The 18,073-nt window shown below is 37.3% G+C and overlaps 1 protein-coding gene across 5 annotated transcripts in view; it reads left to right on the top strand.

Moving 5' to 3' along the window:
- The window catches only part of MCTP1 (multiple C2 and transmembrane domain containing 1), a 246,706-nt gene that overhangs the window by 79,014 nt on the left and 149,619 nt on the right, over positions 1–18,073 (top strand). For all 5 annotated transcript variants that reach the window (XM_072359050.1, XM_072359049.1, XM_072359052.1 and 2 more), the window contains exons 2-3: positions 3,301–3,415; positions 17,325–17,467. In XM_072359050.1, the coding sequence (XP_072215151.1) occupies positions 3,301–3,415; positions 17,325–17,467 (258 nt within the window). The remainder of the gene's footprint in view (positions 1–3,300; positions 3,416–17,324; positions 17,468–18,073) is intronic.

Raw genomic sequence — 18,073 nt, 5'->3', positions numbered from 1 at the left:
GTAAGAAACTTTGACAAATGAAAATGATCTTAAAAAATGACGCTGAGCTGGGCAGTAAGTGGAGTGGGAAGCTCTGCTTATGCTACATTCAAGACACATTTATGTTATTTCAGAAGTTTTGATAATTGTTTGTTTTCTTCTGTATGAATGCTGGTAATGCTTCATGTCGTGCTATCCATCTTTGAGTGTTGGCATTCTGGTTCTTCCACTTTCTGAAACATTACAAAATTTACTTTCATTTATTATATGGAACTATGAAAGGAATGCTATTCAGTTCATCATCCCATTTCCTTACAAAAACCTGAACATATGGTCCATCAGTGTAGTAAGATGGCCAATTTCTCTTTTTTCTACTTTTATATAACTCCTGTTACATTGCCCTTTTCCTTTGTTTGCTGCAGGTAATGCTGCTTAGAGTCAAACCACGTCTCTTTAAAATTGTAATTATTTCCAGGTTTTCCTTTGATGCCTGCATCTACATTTTGATACTGATACCTATGCTTTATGTTGGAAAAACTTAGTGCATTTTGCTTTTATCAATGTGTTCTGTTTCTACAGTGGAGAGTTCATTAAATCTCTTACATCCTCTGAATATCTGGAATAAAGTCCTGCTAACTTACAGATTTAGACTGTAGGACAGCAGGAACACCATTTATTTACTGGGTTTGTGTAGGTGGCTAATCATTAGCAATAACTGAAGAAGAATGTCAGTTTTCATGGTGACAGAAAAAGGCAATACATGGTTTGCAGTGGCAAAGATGGTAGTGATCTCCAGGTTGTCAGCTGGGGACACCTGAATGCATTAACCTAAAAATTAGTGGTGTGCTTTCAGCTGTTAAATGGTAGTGTGACTTCAAAAGATACATTCCTAACTTTGGTAATGCCATATGGACAATAATTGGATTCTCTGTGCTTTTTGTTCTAGTGTTTTTTAATAAGCTGTGAAAAACGATATGCTGCAGGAATGGTGTCAGTTTTAGCTCATCAAAGTAGCATAATTCTTCTCATACACTGAGGTGCAATACTTCATACATACATGTATTTGCCATAACATAAGATGGCTTTTCCTGTCACTAGCTATGCAGTTATTAACACGTAACTAGTTTGCAGCTCTTTTACATGCTTAACATGTGCTCATCTGTTTTAATAAATATACTCATCTGGTTGTTAAACTGCTGCATCTAGAAAACACTGAAATAAGAAAACAGATACTTAATGGAGGAGTGCCACTCATGGGAGTTATTAAAAGTGTGACCAAGTGTAAGCTGCGTATTCAGTCCAGCTTGCATAAATGATGTGTATACCAGGCATGTTAGAACATCATTTGACATGCTATGTGTCAGAAGTGAGTTGTAGCTGCAGATTTATTCTTTTTATGTGTTGACTGTAGAAAATCTTATCATGGATGTCTTGCTGAAAGTGAAAGCATCTCATGGTGTTATTCACACTGTTCAGTAAGACAACTGCCCAGGGAAGCCTTGTATGCTATCTATTAAATGAAGAGCACAACTGATGAAATTTATAGTCATTGAGACTTTTGTCTCAGCCTTTCCACATGGAGTGTTTGCAAGATGATGGGAATCTTTGCCATCTCTATCAAAATTCTGTCTACAAGTTTGCCTGCAGTGTTTGTGTGAAATCAGAAATTTCCTCTAAAACAGATTAATTTGGATTTTACGGGAAATTGTGGTACTCTGATAATTAAGTCATAATTTAGCTAGAAAGAATATTCTAAAGGAAGACGATGACAGACCACTATTAAAAATGATTTCAATTGTATTTAAGGCATTGCCATCCCACAGAAGATTTTATTTATGGGATACAGCAGTTAATTGCCTTAATGGTCATTGCCTGGAATTTCAACATTTTTCTCAAAGATTTAATAAAGAATTAAAGCATTTTCAACACATTATGTGCTTATGTTTAGAACCTAAAAGTAAAGGCATGTTCATACCTTGTCAGGCTATGTGTCTTCATCCATTAGTATACAGCCTTGTGGCTTACAACAACTTCATAAATTTTTTAAGGCTACAAAGAATGTATTTCCTTGACATGATTATGTGCAGCGTGGAAGTTAAACTTTAGTTTTGAAACTTGTGTTTGCAATAATTGTAGTATCTGATATGTTTTCAAATGTCTTGTCCAAACAGTTCTAACTTTACATTCATTAGAGCAGAATGCACAAAATTAGTCCTTTGTGTTTTACTAGTTGCTACTTTCATGGTTAAATTTTGAAATATAAAATGTTCACTAAAAAATGATTCACTGAAGGCTTGACTTAGTGTGGCAACCTCAACTTTTACTTACATAATTTAAATGCCGTTTGTCTAATGTGAGAAGGCTGGCTTGACTTCTTAATGCTTATGAGTAGTTAATATCTATTTGTTTTCTTTTTCATTTTTATTTCATGCTGTTCATGTTTTGCAGTCTTCTTATTCTGCTTATCTAAGCATTTGTGGTCTGCTTCAGTAGCTATCTGAATAAGTAATTAATGAAAAGCAAAGAAAATTTAAAAAAAAAAAGAAGAAGAAAAAAAAAGGAATGAAAGGTATAGGGAAAGGAGTGAAAATGACAGAAGTGAGGAATATGGAAATTAATTTTAGCACAGGGCTTGTGTTGTAACAAAGAGCAAAAAGGAAAAAGGGACTCCCTAAGGAGGATTAGGGGAAGAGGTTATTAATATTGGAAAAAATTGCAGTTCTTTTGTATCTGCAGGCTCCTGCAGACAGTCAAGAGAGGGGAAGGAGAATTTTAGTGATTGTGTTTTACTTTGGAGCTCAGTTTTTATCTTCCATAACACTCTGACAAACACTAGTGCCGGGATGAGACTGAGTGCCAGGCTAGTATGAATTTTTTCCTTATTTCTGTCCTTGCTAGAGGCTAAGCATTGCAGAGGTGTGCAGAGGAGGGTAAAGAGCAAGACTTGAGGCCTGCTGCTCTGCAACTCCAGCCCATGCCTCTCCTGAACAGTTGCTTGGGTCCCTCCTGGTTCTGTCTCTCCAGCTGCGAGGTTCTTCCTTCGTGGAAGAACTGCCTGTGACTCTTTAGCCCGCTGATGATTGTGACAGAGAGGACTGTCACTTGCAGTTGTCTTCCCTCTTAGAAATCCTCAGTCAGGATGCACTGCTGGAATAAATATTTCTGCATTCTCACATTGCCTCATCAATTACTGGAACTGACCAGTTGTCACGGGTTAGCCAAAAATCTTAATTCAACAGGAATTAATTAATTTGCCAGGGAAAAACAAACTTTATCCAAAACTTTTAGTAACATTAGCTGTTGTATTCTTTTCCCCTCCAGAAAACAAGTTCAGTTGGACCTAGTAATGCAGATTTTCCCTCTGGGGATCCCGGAATGTACCAACTGGACATTACTTTAAGGAGAGGACAGAATTTAGCAGCACGAGATCGTGGAGGTAAGTACATGTTGGTAAACACTACCTAAATGCTTGGGAAATTGAATTTCCATTGGCTTAATTTTTATATTATTAAAGTTTAAGAATCCAGGTTTCAGTTTTGTGTTAGATGTGGTTTAACACTACGATGAGATTCTTTGGCTCAAGGGCATGCAGTAATGGGAGCTGAGGTCAGCTAAATGCGCACAAGAAGAGAAGATTTAGGTAATATTATTTTAATTCTAATTTCAAACTAAGAATGATATGATAGATATAATTTAACCATTCAGATTACAGCTGTCCTCAGTAGTTAATTTGTGCTTTGACTGCTTAGTTAATAACTTAGTGAAAATATATTTGTTATGAGAGAGAAAAAAAATGAGAGTACATCTGCAACTGAAAAAGTAGTTTTGTATAGAGCTTTCTGGATGTTTTTAAAAACCATTTGGATGTGGTGCTCAGGGACATGATTTAACATAGTGTCGTTAGCTAGGGTAGCATGGTTAGATTAGGGTTGGACTCGATGATCTTTGAGGTCTTTTCCAACCTGAGTGATTCTATGATTCTATGATAGCCTATCAAGCTTTACTTGACATTCATCAAAAATAAAAATACTAAAACCTATTTGTTTGAGCTGGAGGGACATCCATGTTGCTTGTTTGGCTTTTGAAAGATATAATGCAGTTCATGTATATTTGCCATTCCTAGTATTTACAAATGAACTGAAATGTGACTATAAATATTCCATTTGTTTGCAAGGAAAAAATCTGTAAATATTTTCCCGATAATATAGGAGTCCAAAGTAAACAAAGGGCAGGAAATCTGCCTCCTGAGGTGGAATCCCAGCTTCTGAACTGAGTACTTGTTGCTCTATAAGATGTTAAGTGCTTTTAAAGATCTGTTCAAAAACCTGCCACTTTGGAATCAAACATCCTTGTTCTACTTCTGATGTTTCTTCAGTGCCTAGACACGAAGTTGTTTTGCATGATTGTCACCCTGCATTGGAGCCTGTAATTCACTTCAGGTACAGACACTTAAAGGCATTCTTTGAAAACACTGAGCAACTACTAAATTTTAGGTTGAAACCTTATGGAGGAAGAAGGTGGCTGCTGAGCCTCTTTTCAGGGAATAGTCTTGTGGCCTAATTTTTTACCACAAAAAAGTAGATGCCTTTCTTTCTTAATTCTTTCCTGACCATGAAAACACTCAGCCCTCCATTTCAAGAAATGGAGGATTTGTTTTAGCATGCCACTACAGTTGTGTCATGAAGAAGAGTATGTGTTGCCAGAATGAAGTATAAGGATCCTTCAGGTCAGGTGGGGAGCTACAGATGTGCTTGCTCCCACACTGACTGCATGTTTAATTCCAAAACTTAGGGAGAAAAATACAAAAACAGTAACTTGCTCAGGACACCAAGCTGAGCCTGAATGTCCACTGTGCTGTTCCATGTTTGGTTTGGTTTCCCTTTCTCTTGGAGTTATTCAGAGTGGAGATATTGTCAGCATTTGCAGAACTGGGTTCTGAGGGTACCATATAGGCATTAGGAAAGGGCATAGTGGATTTAAATAGCTGCTGAGTGGAAAGTGCACAGAAAAGGGTTAAGTTTGGGAAGTCATTTTTCTCTGAATGCTTTCTAGAGCATAATACTTCATGTATATATTTATATATATATGTTTTAAGTAGCCCCAGAAGTGTTTCACTAACAATGAGCATGTGGATCTGAATTCATACTAGAAGTTTCTGTGAGTACCAGAAGAGTGAATATATGTATCCAAATGCCAAATGGAGCTGTCAAGACTGATGTGTTGGATATTAAAGTCAGAGGCTGGGAGATTTCTCAGGAATGTCATGAATATGTCATGTATTACAAGTTGCAACACCTTCCCTCCAAAATCTTCAGATTCTCTGCTTAAAGCCTGACCATTGTACTTTCTGAGTTTTGTGACTCGCTCCAAAAGCATAACGGAGCTATATGGTAGAAAAGAATTTGCTTTTAAAAATAGCTTCTTGCTTCTTAATTCTTGAACTTCATTTTCACATATCTTTTTAGAAACCTGGTGCTGAACATATTGCAATCTTTGAATTCAACACTGAATTCTCATGGCATGAATGTTCTGCACACTTTGTCTTGCCCAGATTTATAAAAAGAGGCAACATAACATTCTCTGAGGAAAGGGAAAAGATTGCAGCTTTATTTATATGGCTAGCAATGCCAGTATTTGTCATGGCTATGAGCTGATAAATAGTACTGTTGATAGTCACAACAAAGGAAGAACAGAACATTCTTAATGAGAGGACCAACATCTTGCTATTCCTTTCTCAAAGTGTTGAAAATAGCTCTTGTTATTGCAAACAATAATTCTGCACCAGTATGTCAGAAGGAAACGTAACTATTCATTTTAAGTCCTCATTTTTATAGGAGATTCTATCTTCAGTCTGACACAGCTTTCTTTCTAAGCACCACTCAGCTGTGGCGCCCAATGCCATCTCAGCTATGATGAGACATTTTACATGTTTTCTTCAGAATCCTTTTGTGACCACAAATATGGTTTATATCTATAGTAACTGTTTTATTTAAGCCCTTCCTAAAGTAAACCACATACCTATTTAGATTTCAAAATGTCTTTTCCAAGCCTCTTACCTGTAAGAGTTGTGGAAAACTTTGTAAGTTGGTAGTATTAACAGTTTAACCTTATACCTTTTATCTTTTTTAATTTTTAATTTCTCATTTCTTTCCTTCTTCTTCTTCTTCTTCTTCTTTTTTTTTTTTTTTTTTTTTTTTTAAATAAAGTGTATAATAATAAAGTGTATAACGTGTGGTATATATACCATGAGGTTTTTCTAGGATTAAAATTTATAGATTGAAAAAATAAATAATTTGATATGTTGCTGGTCTTTGAAATGCATGCAGATTTCATGCAGCATCTTTCAATCAATGATATGCATTTACAGATTTTTTTTTTTTTAATATCCTCATATATGTATAATTTTTGTAACAAAAGAGAAAATGAAAAAGTGATTTATCCATTTTTGCTTCAAGAGTGACTCATGCTAAGATGTAAACTGGAATACTGTAGGGAATTACATTTTAGTCATCGCTGTTCTGCCATTCTCTTCAGTTCAAGGAACAATATCCAAAATATTATTTTAAATGTTTTGAATAGATTTTCTTCACAGTCTTCTCTTACTTCACTGGAGCCCAGAAGCCACAGTCTTTTGTGTTCTCTGAGAAATACTCAGGCCGATTTGCAGTTCCATTTTAGACAATGTTGGGCAGTACGCTGCACAGATTATCTGCAGTAATTCTTGCAGCTTGTGTTTTAAAAGGAGACTGGATATAAGATGAATTTTAACAAAAGACATGAAGACTTACCTGATCTTGCAATGCAGCACAAGGAGGATTAGTTTTGAGTGTGAATCTTTTATCAGATCTTTTATGATAATTGGAAACAACTTTGTGTGTGAAATCTTCCAGGAGGAGATCCTCAGAAGAGGCATTTGAATAAGGGCAGAAGGCTTTGGTCTTCCTTTGGCAGAAGGATAGTAAAAAAAATAAGCCAGACATAGTGTGCAATATGCAGTGCCAATGCTGCATTTCAGTTAGATCGATCTCTCATTTTCAGTATGAAATTGTTACATCATTAAGAATTTAGCTGATTAAATCGAGGATAGCCAGGAGAGAGGACAGTCAAAATCAGGAAATTCTTGAGGAACTGTAATAGTACAAGAATATAGATAGATTGTTTTTTATCTGTGTATCTCTTTATCTATTTACTGCTTTATTATCTGTAAGAAAAGTAAGTACCAGTGAGACAGTTAAATAAAATTAGAGGAATCAGAAAACCTTTAAGATAGTTCTGATTCTATGCAGCCACAAAATATTTAAAATACACTTATATGTGACAATACATTCAACCACAGAAAATGTGTATTATGTTTGAGCAGTGCTTCATTGTTGTAGCACATAGAAATCCAATCCTTACCTTGGTTAAAATAGAGTGCAGACAGAGAAGTTGTTCATCTTTATGATTCAGAGAATTTTTTACAGTCTCTGAAATACTACTAAGTCTGTTACGTAGTCAAGAATGGTGAGATCATGTCCATGTTCTGTTTCCTGTAGAGGTGATATGAGGAGGTTACTGTCATAAATCTGAGTATAGTGCTTGTGGGATCCTTCTGATCTGGGAGGCAGTCATGGGGCAATAGCCAGAGAAATACTACTCACAATACAACAGGTAACCTGAAGCCAAATTGTTTTTAGAAAGCTTTTGCGATCAGTATTTTTGTGCTACTAAAGGCAAACATTTATCAAACCTTTAAATTATATTTTTATTTTACTCTATTAGTCATGTCTGGAATTGTGAAGCTATTTAATTCAAAGGAAAACAGATACAATTCATTTTGGGATGGAAATCAAAGGGTTTATATTCAGTTTAAATGTTAGCTTATCCTAAAGTGTTTTTGAGGAGTTGCATTTCTTTATCTGAGTCAAAAATATACCTAAAAATGCATTGATTAAGAACTCTGGTATATATGAATATGTAATCTTCTTTCCAGAAACTCCATTTCTTTACAGTGAAGAGAATTGCAACTGGATTTCCATCTTAGTGTAAACAAATACAGTTTCCTCATGTCTTTAAAGTGCTGTCTTTTACAGTAGGAAGATCATAGAATCATAGAATGAAGATGGACCGTCCAGGTCTACTTTATGCCTTAAATAAATTTGTGGCTATCAAGTAATTTGAGAACATTTCTTAGCTGCCCATACCATGGAATTTTACTGTGAAATTTCTACAGTTCCATAATAAATAGTCCTAGTACCTCTGAAAACAACAGTTGCTTTGAATTTCCTCTGGCAGAGGCTGTCAGTGCTGGATCTGTGCCACCTTGAACAGAAACTGGCAAGTCATGGCATTTTTCAACCACCACTGCCTGAAGGCTACCAGCTTCCTTGCAACCCTAATAGTTAGGCTTCCAAATAAAACACTGAGTTTTTGGAGCCTCAGAATGCTCTGTGCCAGAATCTATATCTCTGGGTAGTGTGCTATATAATACAGTAAAAAGTTCAAAAATTCTCAAATGGATTTTTATTTATGAGAGTTACATAGATTATACAAAAATATTTATTGATGTGACTGAGTGGTTGTATACAAATGCACTCAGGAAAACTACGAATTACTTTGTAGGTTTTGTTCAAACATGTTTTAATCAATTGATTTTTAAGCACCTGGATTTGAAAAGTACACTGAGTAAGCTCATATGCTGTGAAGGTGAAGTTGTATTTAAGGTAAACTGTGGGCCAAATGGGTGCACTGCATACTTGGAAATCACAGGCCATTAAATGACAATGTAACATGAGGAACAGAAGTCTTAAAGTCCATTTTATGTTCATTCTGTATTTTAGAATTATTTATTTTTTATTTTGACAATAAATCCCACCTCTGTTGAAGCTGATAGTAACATATTTATGAATTTGCACGTACCAGAACTTACTCTCCTGCAAGTCTTGAGTATAAGATATCATATAAAATATACTGGTATAAAATATTATATAAAATATATTAGAATCCTATGAAACTGACATAGAAGGAAAGCAGTAAAATTTTGGTCTTTGGAGGAACACTCTTGATAGGTTGCTCACTTTTTCTAGAAAAGGCCATTTGAGAAGTTGAGTTTTATAGTTAGAAAACTATTAGATCACTAAGTGCTCATAAATACTTGTATTTACCTTGCTGAGGTGACTTCAGGTCATATTTCTTACAATTAAATTGCAGGTCATTTTAGAAGAGTAGGAGTAGAGAATTCAAAGGAATTAAGGAATTCTAGTGAAACTGAGGTACTCATGCAGTATGCAGTCTAAAGTCTCAGAAATGATTAGAAATGTTGCAGCACTTGCCATAATGTGAGATGATAAAACTTGTAGTATGATATGAGTTGAGATTCAGAGGATTCTCATCCTCTGAAAATGTGTTTTCCAGGATATGGAGCTTACAGCCTTTTTCCCGTTTAAGGTGCTGTTGGTCTTCTGTTTATTTTCAATTGAGCTCATGATAGAGCATAAGGAAGAGCATAATTGAGGTTTAAATTTGGTTTCAAATACTGTGCTGCTACACTGTTAGTTAACATTACTATGATCACTTGGTTTCTGTTCTCCTTAACTACTGATTGAGAATGTTTTTGGATTAGCTTACCTGTACATGTTGGTACAACAAAACAGAGTTGTTAGAAAAAAAATCCCTACAGCATTAGCTGATTATTAAATAGTTGTAACTGTATGGAAAAAAAAAAAAAGAAAAAAAGGAATTTTCAGACCTACCTGCGTCAGGATCGTTAGTAAGACAAAGTGCATCTCTCTTATAACCTCATCTCCTTTCATTCTTTAATTTTTCCTACTCTCTGGAGTTGGTGGAGAAGGAGATATTCAGGACCCACCATGGACACTTTCCTGTGCCACCTGATGTAGGGAGCCTGCTTTAGTAGGGGGTTGAACTTGATGGTCTCTAGAGATCCATTTCAAACCCTGTGATTATCATAGTATCATCATAGTATCATAATATCGTGCGAGTTGGAAGGGACCTTTGAGATCATCGAGTCCAACTCCCAGGTTTCGAGCCCCCTGTGTAGCGAAGCGGCACTTCTACCCCCTGCTCCACAGGGGGGATTCGAACCCGGGCCCTTCGGTGCCGCAAGCAGCACTTCATACCACTGCACCACCGGGGGCACACACCGGGGGTGATTCTGTTATTCCAAGTTGTAAACATCACACTGAAGCTTTGAATCATTCCATATCTATATTGAAAATACAGTGGTAAAGCAAAAGGACTTTGACAGAGCTGAAATAAGGCAGAAGAAGAAAGATCAATCACCTGTCCAGTCACTTATAACCTGGAATGTGTAAGCTCCAAAAGTAATGCCTTCTATTTATTTCTGTGGAAACTTACAAAGAGCACAATATCAATATTTGATAGAATTCTCAGCTACAAAACATTCTTCTTCTGCATAGTCACTACAATTAGTTTTGCATTCTCACCAGTGATGAACAACAGCCTGCATGCTGCACTTGTAAAAATTTGCACGGCCATCTGGAATGTTTCTTATCTTTCATGTCTCTGTCACCACTGCTGAAATGCACCACCCACTGCCTCACTGGGCTCACACCTACTGTTTGATCTCCATCAACATTCAGCAAACGTTGATGAATGTCAGTGGGTGCAGTTTTTTCTGCATGGATGATTTCCGTGACACACCTTTGCTCCATATGCACTTCTGTATCAGACACCATTCTGTCAGATTACCTGTGTGCTACCATCTGTCACACAGCAGCAAAGTGTAACGAATTCTGGTGGGAAAATTTAACCTCTACTGCCATAAAACCAGTCTCTTTTGCTGATGTTGTAGACCAACATGATGAAATACAGGCATTACTTTTCAAGCAGCCCTTGCATGTTGCTGAAGTGGCATGGTTTAAATATTGCGTCACTGTACTGCTGTAGTAATTACAGAAATGCATGCTGAAAGTTGAGTGAAGTTCCTGAGTGAACGACTGCAATAGAATTTATTCCAAATCAACAAAGCAGATTGCTTAGACTGGGTTACAGTCTGTCAGGGGAGGTGATACAGTACTTGAGCAGTTTCAGTACCATGGAAATTGAAGTCCTTGTGAAGCCTGTTGTTAGCACTGCAGGTAAATTACAGACCATTGGTAGCAGCAGCTTGGCTTAGAATATCCTGAGCATTGTTCTTTGAGGATTCAGGTGGAACAATCTGATCTGTTAAGTCACTAGAAGAAATCAAACACTTATGGGTTTAGTATGTCTGAAGAAGAAATGTTACTTTGTTAGCACAGTGCTGCTATGTCTGGTGTTTTTGTTTTGTATTTTTTCCTTTTTTTGATGACCTTAACAAAGTAATGAAATAGTAACATTAATGTTTTTTAACAAGGCAATTAAAATGTTGTTTTAAGACGAGGTTCATGTACTACATTTCTGCAAATGCTTCTTCTGTTTCACAAGCATTAATGGTTGGCCTTGATCTCAGAGGTGTTTTCCAACCTAAATGTTACTCTGATTTTGTAATTAGTTATTTGTTTAAATGTGTATTTCTTAAGTAAGGACACTTATTTTGACCTCACTGAAATCTTGAGATGCCTTTTTCATTGGCAGAAACAAGTCTTAGAAGAAAAGATGAAAATCTGTGATTGTTTTAACCCATAATTTTTTAATGAGCACTGAATAATTGAAGTTTTGTAATCCCTTTTGACTTCTGAGTGGAAGATCTCTACATCCTGTAGCACTCGTGTGTTCACTGTGAATTTGTAATTAGCATTTTCATTCTTAAAATAATAATATTCCATAAGTGCTTTTTAAATAAACTATTGTCCTTTTCATGTGAATTAGGGAGGTAATTCTTTGTTACATGGGCAGGACAGAAACTAGGGTTACCTATGGGAAAGCTGTAGTTTTTAGAGTAAGCAGTAGTATAAGTGAAAAAATCAAATGTCTATTTGTTAAATTAATGGAAAATAATTTGAAGTAAATACATTTCCTAGCTTTAATATTGGACTACCAGTGCTTATTAGATGACATATTCTTTGTGTTTCTTTTAATGAGACTTTACATATTGCAATTTTGAAATACAGGATGTACAAAATACTTGAAACTGCTTTGTGTTCTGCTTGATATGTTGAATTGACACATACTTGAGAAACATCCTTCCACTTTTTCATCTTACTTGATTGTAAGAAAGTAACTTGAGACTGAGGAACCTTGCTAAGAAGGGAATGAGTATGGATGGAGTTGGAAAGAAAAGGAAGGGCCCAGACATCAGTGAAAGAGCACTTGATCCTGGCTTTTATCAGAAATAGTGTTGCTAGGAGGAGCGGGGAAGTGGTCATCCCTCTGTACTCAGCACTGGTGAGGCTGCATCCCAAGAACTGTGCTCAGTTTTGTGCTCCTAATTACAAGTAGAACTCTGAGGCTCCGCAGCATGTTCAGAGAAGGACAGTGAAGCTGGTGAGAGGTCTGAAGCACAAGCCTTCTGAGGAATGGCTGAAGGAACTAGGGTTGTTGAGTCCACGGAAGAGAAGAACAGGGGGGACCTTATTGCTCTCTACAGCTGCCTGAAAGGAGTTTGGGGTGAGGTGAGGGGACAGCCTCTTCTCCTGCATAACTAGTAATAGAAATTGAGGGAATGGTGTCAAGTACACCAGGGGAGATTCAGGTTGGATGTTTGGAAAAATTTCTTCACTGAAAGAGTGATCAAGTACTGGAATTGGGTTATCCAGGGGAGCAGTTGAGTCACCGTCCTTGGCGGTATTAAATCATAGAATCATAGAATTGCTCAGGTTGGAAAAGACCTTAAAGATCATCAAATCCAACTGCAACTTAATCGTGCTACCCTAACTCTTATCAAGCCTCCGCTAAATCATGTGTCTGAGCACCACATCCAAACAGTTTTTAAACACATCCAGGGAGGGGGACTCAACCACCTCCCTGGGGAGCTTATTCCAGTGCTTAACAACCCTTTCTGTAAAGAAGTTTATCCTGATATCCAACCTAAACCTCCCGTGGCAAAACTTGAAGCCTTTTTCCTGTGTTCTGTCACCTGTTACCAGTGAGAAGAAACCAGCCCCACTCTCACCGAAGTCACCTTTCAGGTGACAAAGAGAGCAAAAAGGTCTCCTCTCAGCCTTCTCTTCCCCAGACTAAACAGCCCCAGATCCTTTAGCTGCTCACTGTAGGGCATATTCTCCAAACCCTTTACCAGCATTGTTGCCCTTCTTTGAATCTGCTCCAGCATCTCAGGGTCCTTTCTGTATTGAGGTGCCCAAAACTGAGCACAGTACTTGAGGTGGAGCCTCACCAGTGCCAAGTACAGGGGTAAGGTTACTTCTCTGCTCATCACACTATTTCTGATTCAAGTCAGAATGCCATTGGCCTTCTCGGAGAATATAGCTGGATTGTATTTATCCAACTGTCCATCAGAACACCAGGTCCTTTCCTGTCAGGCAGCTTTCCAACCACTTCTCCCAAAGCCTGTGGGGTGACCTGGGGTTGTTTTGACCAAAATGTAGGAGCCAACATTTGGCTCTATTGAAACTACAACAGTTTGCTTCAGCCCATCAATCCAGTCTATCCAGGATGCTCTGTAGTGCCTTACTACCCTCCAGCAGATCAGCACTACCTCCCAACTTCTTGTCATCTGCAAACTTTCTGAGGGTGAATTGAATCTCCTCATCAAAATCATTTATAAGAGATTAAATAAGAGTGGCTCCAGTACTCCATTTAACTCCATTGACCACAGCTCTTTGGGCCTGGCTGTCCAGACAGATTTTTACCCAGTAGAGTGTATGCCTATCCAAACCATGGGCACCCAATTTGACCATGAGGATGTTGGGGGGCGTGGGGCAGTGTTCAAGGCTTTACTGAACTCCAGGAAGACCACACTGACAGCCTTACCTTCATCCACAAAGTGGGTTACCTTGTCATGGAATGATATCAAGTTTGTCAAGCATGATCTACCATTCATGAACCCATGCTGACTGGACCTGATTCCCTGGTTGATCTTTGATTGTTCTGTGGTGGCTCTTGAGATTGTCTGTTCCATAGCCTTCTCTGGGACCAGTGTAAGACTAATAGTTCTGTAGCTGCCAGGATAATCTTTCCAGCCCTTTTTGAAGATGGCCATCACATTTGCCAGTCTGCAGTCCACCGGGACATCCCCAGTTAGTCAGGACTGTTGAAGGATGATGGAGAGTGGCTTGGCAACCAGCCTCCAACCTTCACATCCCCCAGAAGACCTTCTTTATTAGTGAACAGGAAGTTCAGAAGTGTGTTTCGCCTTGTTAGCTCCTATACCAACTCACTCTATGGACATCTGAGACTGTTCCCTTTCTGCTGTACTCTATTTCCAGCAGATATCCGGGAAATTGTAATGAGAGCAAGTCCTCATGTTTGGATGTTGTAGTATTGAACATGGTTTAGTGTGGGGATATTGGTGGTAGGTGGACAGTTGGACAAGATGATCTTGGAGGTCTTTTCTGGTCTTGGTGATAATGTGATTCTGTGTTATGTAATGTAAAGGAGTCTTGTGACTCCTTCTAGTGAGTTGGACCCATGGAACTGGAGGAGCGTTTGTTTCACAGGATCAATTAACTGTTTTTGTGATGGTGGAGAGCATCTGTGCTCAACTTCAGCAGAACGGTTATGTGTCAGTTTGGCTGATGCTTGCTAGGAAAAGAGAGTCTGCCACCCTGTGCAAAGAATCCTTATTGCCTTTGCATGGTCAATAGTGGTGCTTTAGGAGCTATTTAAGTACAGTGCTATCTTACTGCATAGCTTTATCTGAAAGATTTTAAGCTCATGAGTGAAGGCCTATAATTATGTTAACTGATGCAGGTAGAACAAGCATTTGGGCAATTAGACCTTAGTAACAGGGAAACCAATGGAAGTTCTGTGACTTCAGTAATAAGGATGTTTGGTTCTTTGAGGCTCACTCTAAAATGTCTGAGATTTTTACTGGTTTTGTGTGATGTTAACATCATAAGTAAAATAATTTTAATAAAAGAGCGAAGATTTATTTATTTAAATTGAACTGTTGATGCTAATTAAAATTACACATTCATATATATTTAAAATATTATCAGCACACAGTTATTATTGAATTTGTATGATAGTATCAATATAATGATGTTAATACTGACTGTTAATATGAATATATAATATATATGGTGAAATTATACGGGATATCTGAACAAATGTTGTTGCTGTTATCATAACAGATGTTAAAATTGGATTAGAATAGTCCCAGGTTTCTCAGCCTTTCCTCATACAGCAGATGCTCCAGGTCCTTTATCATCTTTGTGACCCTCCACTGGAATCCTTCTAGGAGGTCCCTGTCTTTTCTGAACTGGGGAGCCCAGAACTGTATTCCAAAGAAGTTTTGGTATCCCTTTGGTTTTCCCCAACTCTGTATGGTATTAGGGAAAGGTTACATCACTGATTAGATTGATTTATTTTTAATTTTGTCTTTCTTATATATTACCTTTAAAAAACCTAATGGTTTCTCTTCAAGGAATGTAAAAGGTCTGTGGTAGCAATGGAGCTTCTAACTAAATGGATCTAATGAGTTCTTGGCTTTAAAGTGGAGAAGTCTCAAACAAAGTTTCAAGCATCCATGGCATAGAGTTACAAACACTTAAGGTTTTGCAATACACTGTAAATAATGCTTGACATACTTCTCTACTAAATTTGACACACAGAATTGAATTAATATTAAACTGTTTGACATTTAGGTCCTAAAATATTCATTAAATATTTATCTTAATACAGTGTTTTAAATCCATTTCAAATTTCAAAGGAGTCTTATGAAATTTGCAGAAGAAGACATATTGCCTAAAGCTGACCAGCAGCTCAGGGCAACAGTGAGGAAGATCTCTGAGAATTATGGCTTGTGGGAGATACTCATACTACTCTTGCTGATTTTTTGGTGTCCATGTTTTAAAGTATTTTCCAGATTTCGCAGTACAAATTTGAACATGAAAATCCTCAGGCTAATCGTGCTAGATTAAACTTTTATGTCACTGAAATACTGTCCTAGTAATGACAAAATGGAGTGATGATAACTGTCTCACCTGAGATACCCTCCTTCCCAATTTCATTTTTAAGAGATCTATGATTTTAGCTGAAGAGTACTGACATCTAGTGGCTACGCGAAATAGTGCAAAGAGCTTTAGGCGGTCTATGTATGGAAGAACATGGTGCAGTTTAATGAAAGATAACCGATCCATTTCTTTATAGATTTAAGCACAAACGTGACTTTGAGAAACAGATGACAGAATTATGAGGATGAACCATTGAACTTTTTTCATTAAAATGTTTTCCACTTACATGAAAGGAAAATCTTACTCATTGGCATTTTAAGGGAGGTAATTAGTTTGAATTTTCAAACTTTTTTTCTTTCTTTTAAAGATTTGACTATATTTTTAGTAAGAAAAAAAATAGAGAGGGTAAAGACAAATTGCCCTTCTTCAACCTGCTGTCATAGTCAGTCTTCCACTAGAACTGTAGCTTGCGTGGCTTCTGAGTCTTCTGTGTGGTTAACCTGAAGTAAGACCACACCCAGCTGCACATCAGTAGTGTTTCTGATCTGGATCCATCCACACACTACTTACCAGCCACTTCCTGAGATGTCTGATAAGGCAAACACAAGGACTGCAGTTCCACCTTCTTCAGCCCTCATCAACAGGCATCTCTAAAGCCTTAATAAATCCCACATCTCATCCAGTCTCTGCAGATTAGATTTTGAACATGTTTATTTCTCTTTTCCAAGTTCCCTTCAGTGTTACTTGTTTGCTCATTGTTAACTGTTCCCCAGTTGTATCGGGGAGCGTGAAGCTGTGCACATATGCAATTATGTGGCTTACCTGAACTTTGTGGACTTACATTGGAGGTAATTTGCTCATCTTGACTGTCATGAAAGGGGGAATCATGGATACTAAAGTCAATGAAGTGTTACGCTTGTAATGCTAGTGGAGCCAGGATTCATTCCTAACATCTGCCCATGCATTTTTAAAGACATCATGTAATTAGATGAATATGTTACAGAAATCAATTTTATAATCTAATTTTTGTGATTGCATTAGGGTGAAATCCTAGTTCTAATAAAGTCATGTTTTTTTTAACCAAAAACTACACTGGAATAGCCAGCATTTCATGTGTGACTGAGTTTGGATTACAGACAACAGAAGGTAATGCAAGCACCCTCTCATTATTAGTGCTACAAATTAGCTGAGTACTGGCTCTGTAAAATTAGATTGTGACAATAAAAAAGTAATCAAGCTGATGCTTTTATTATAACCATCAATACAGGCTATATTCATGTCTGAATTGAATTTAAAGGTCATAATTAACAGATTATGTTTCATCAACAGGAACCAGTGATCCATACGTCAAGTTCAAACTTGGAGGAAAAGAAGTATTTAGAAGTAAAACAATACACAAGAACCTCAATCCTATATGGGAAGAAAAAACTTGCATTCTTATAGATAACCCAAGAGAACCCTTGTATATAAAGGTGAGACAGTGTATTATTTGTGTCAGACAAATTACAGCCAAAGAGTTATTGACAGAATTTGTATTTTTAAATACAAAGTATATTGTTATTAAAAAAGCTTTAAGTAAATTATAATTCTACATTGGTCCTTTCCTAACCTTATTACCCTTAGGAATTCATAAGGAATGAACACATGCAAGGCTCTGTAGAAGAAAGAAGCAGATTCAAAAGGAGAAAGCTAGCTACCTGTTTTGATTTAAGTCAAATAGCAACACCTAAGTTGACAAGGAAATAGGAGTATTTGTTTTGTTTTTTTTCTAGGAAGGATGCCTTGACAGGTATAATGTCCTTCTGTTCAGATATGACCTATGAACACTACATCTAAATATTCCAGTATTTGTAGCTCACTCAGACATTCTAAGCCACTAAGGCCACTAAGATCATCAGAGGGCTGGAGCACCTCTCCTATGAGGAAAGGTTGAGGGAACTGGGCTTGTTTAGCTTAGAGAAGAGAAGGCTTTTGGGAGGCCACATTGTGGTCTTCCAATACTTGAAGGGAGAGTTTAAACAGGAAGGGGGATGTCTGTTTATGAGGGTGGAGAGTGATAGGACAAGGGGGAATGGTTT

This window comes from Excalfactoria chinensis, chromosome Z, assembly GCF_039878825.1.
Source record: "Excalfactoria chinensis isolate bCotChi1 chromosome Z, bCotChi1.hap2, whole genome shotgun sequence".
In the NCBI taxonomy this organism is placed as follows: domain Eukaryota; kingdom Metazoa; phylum Chordata; class Aves; order Galliformes; family Phasianidae; genus Excalfactoria; species Excalfactoria chinensis.
Note: the sequence above shows the minus strand (reverse complement) of the source record. Positions and strands in the feature narration are given on the sequence as shown.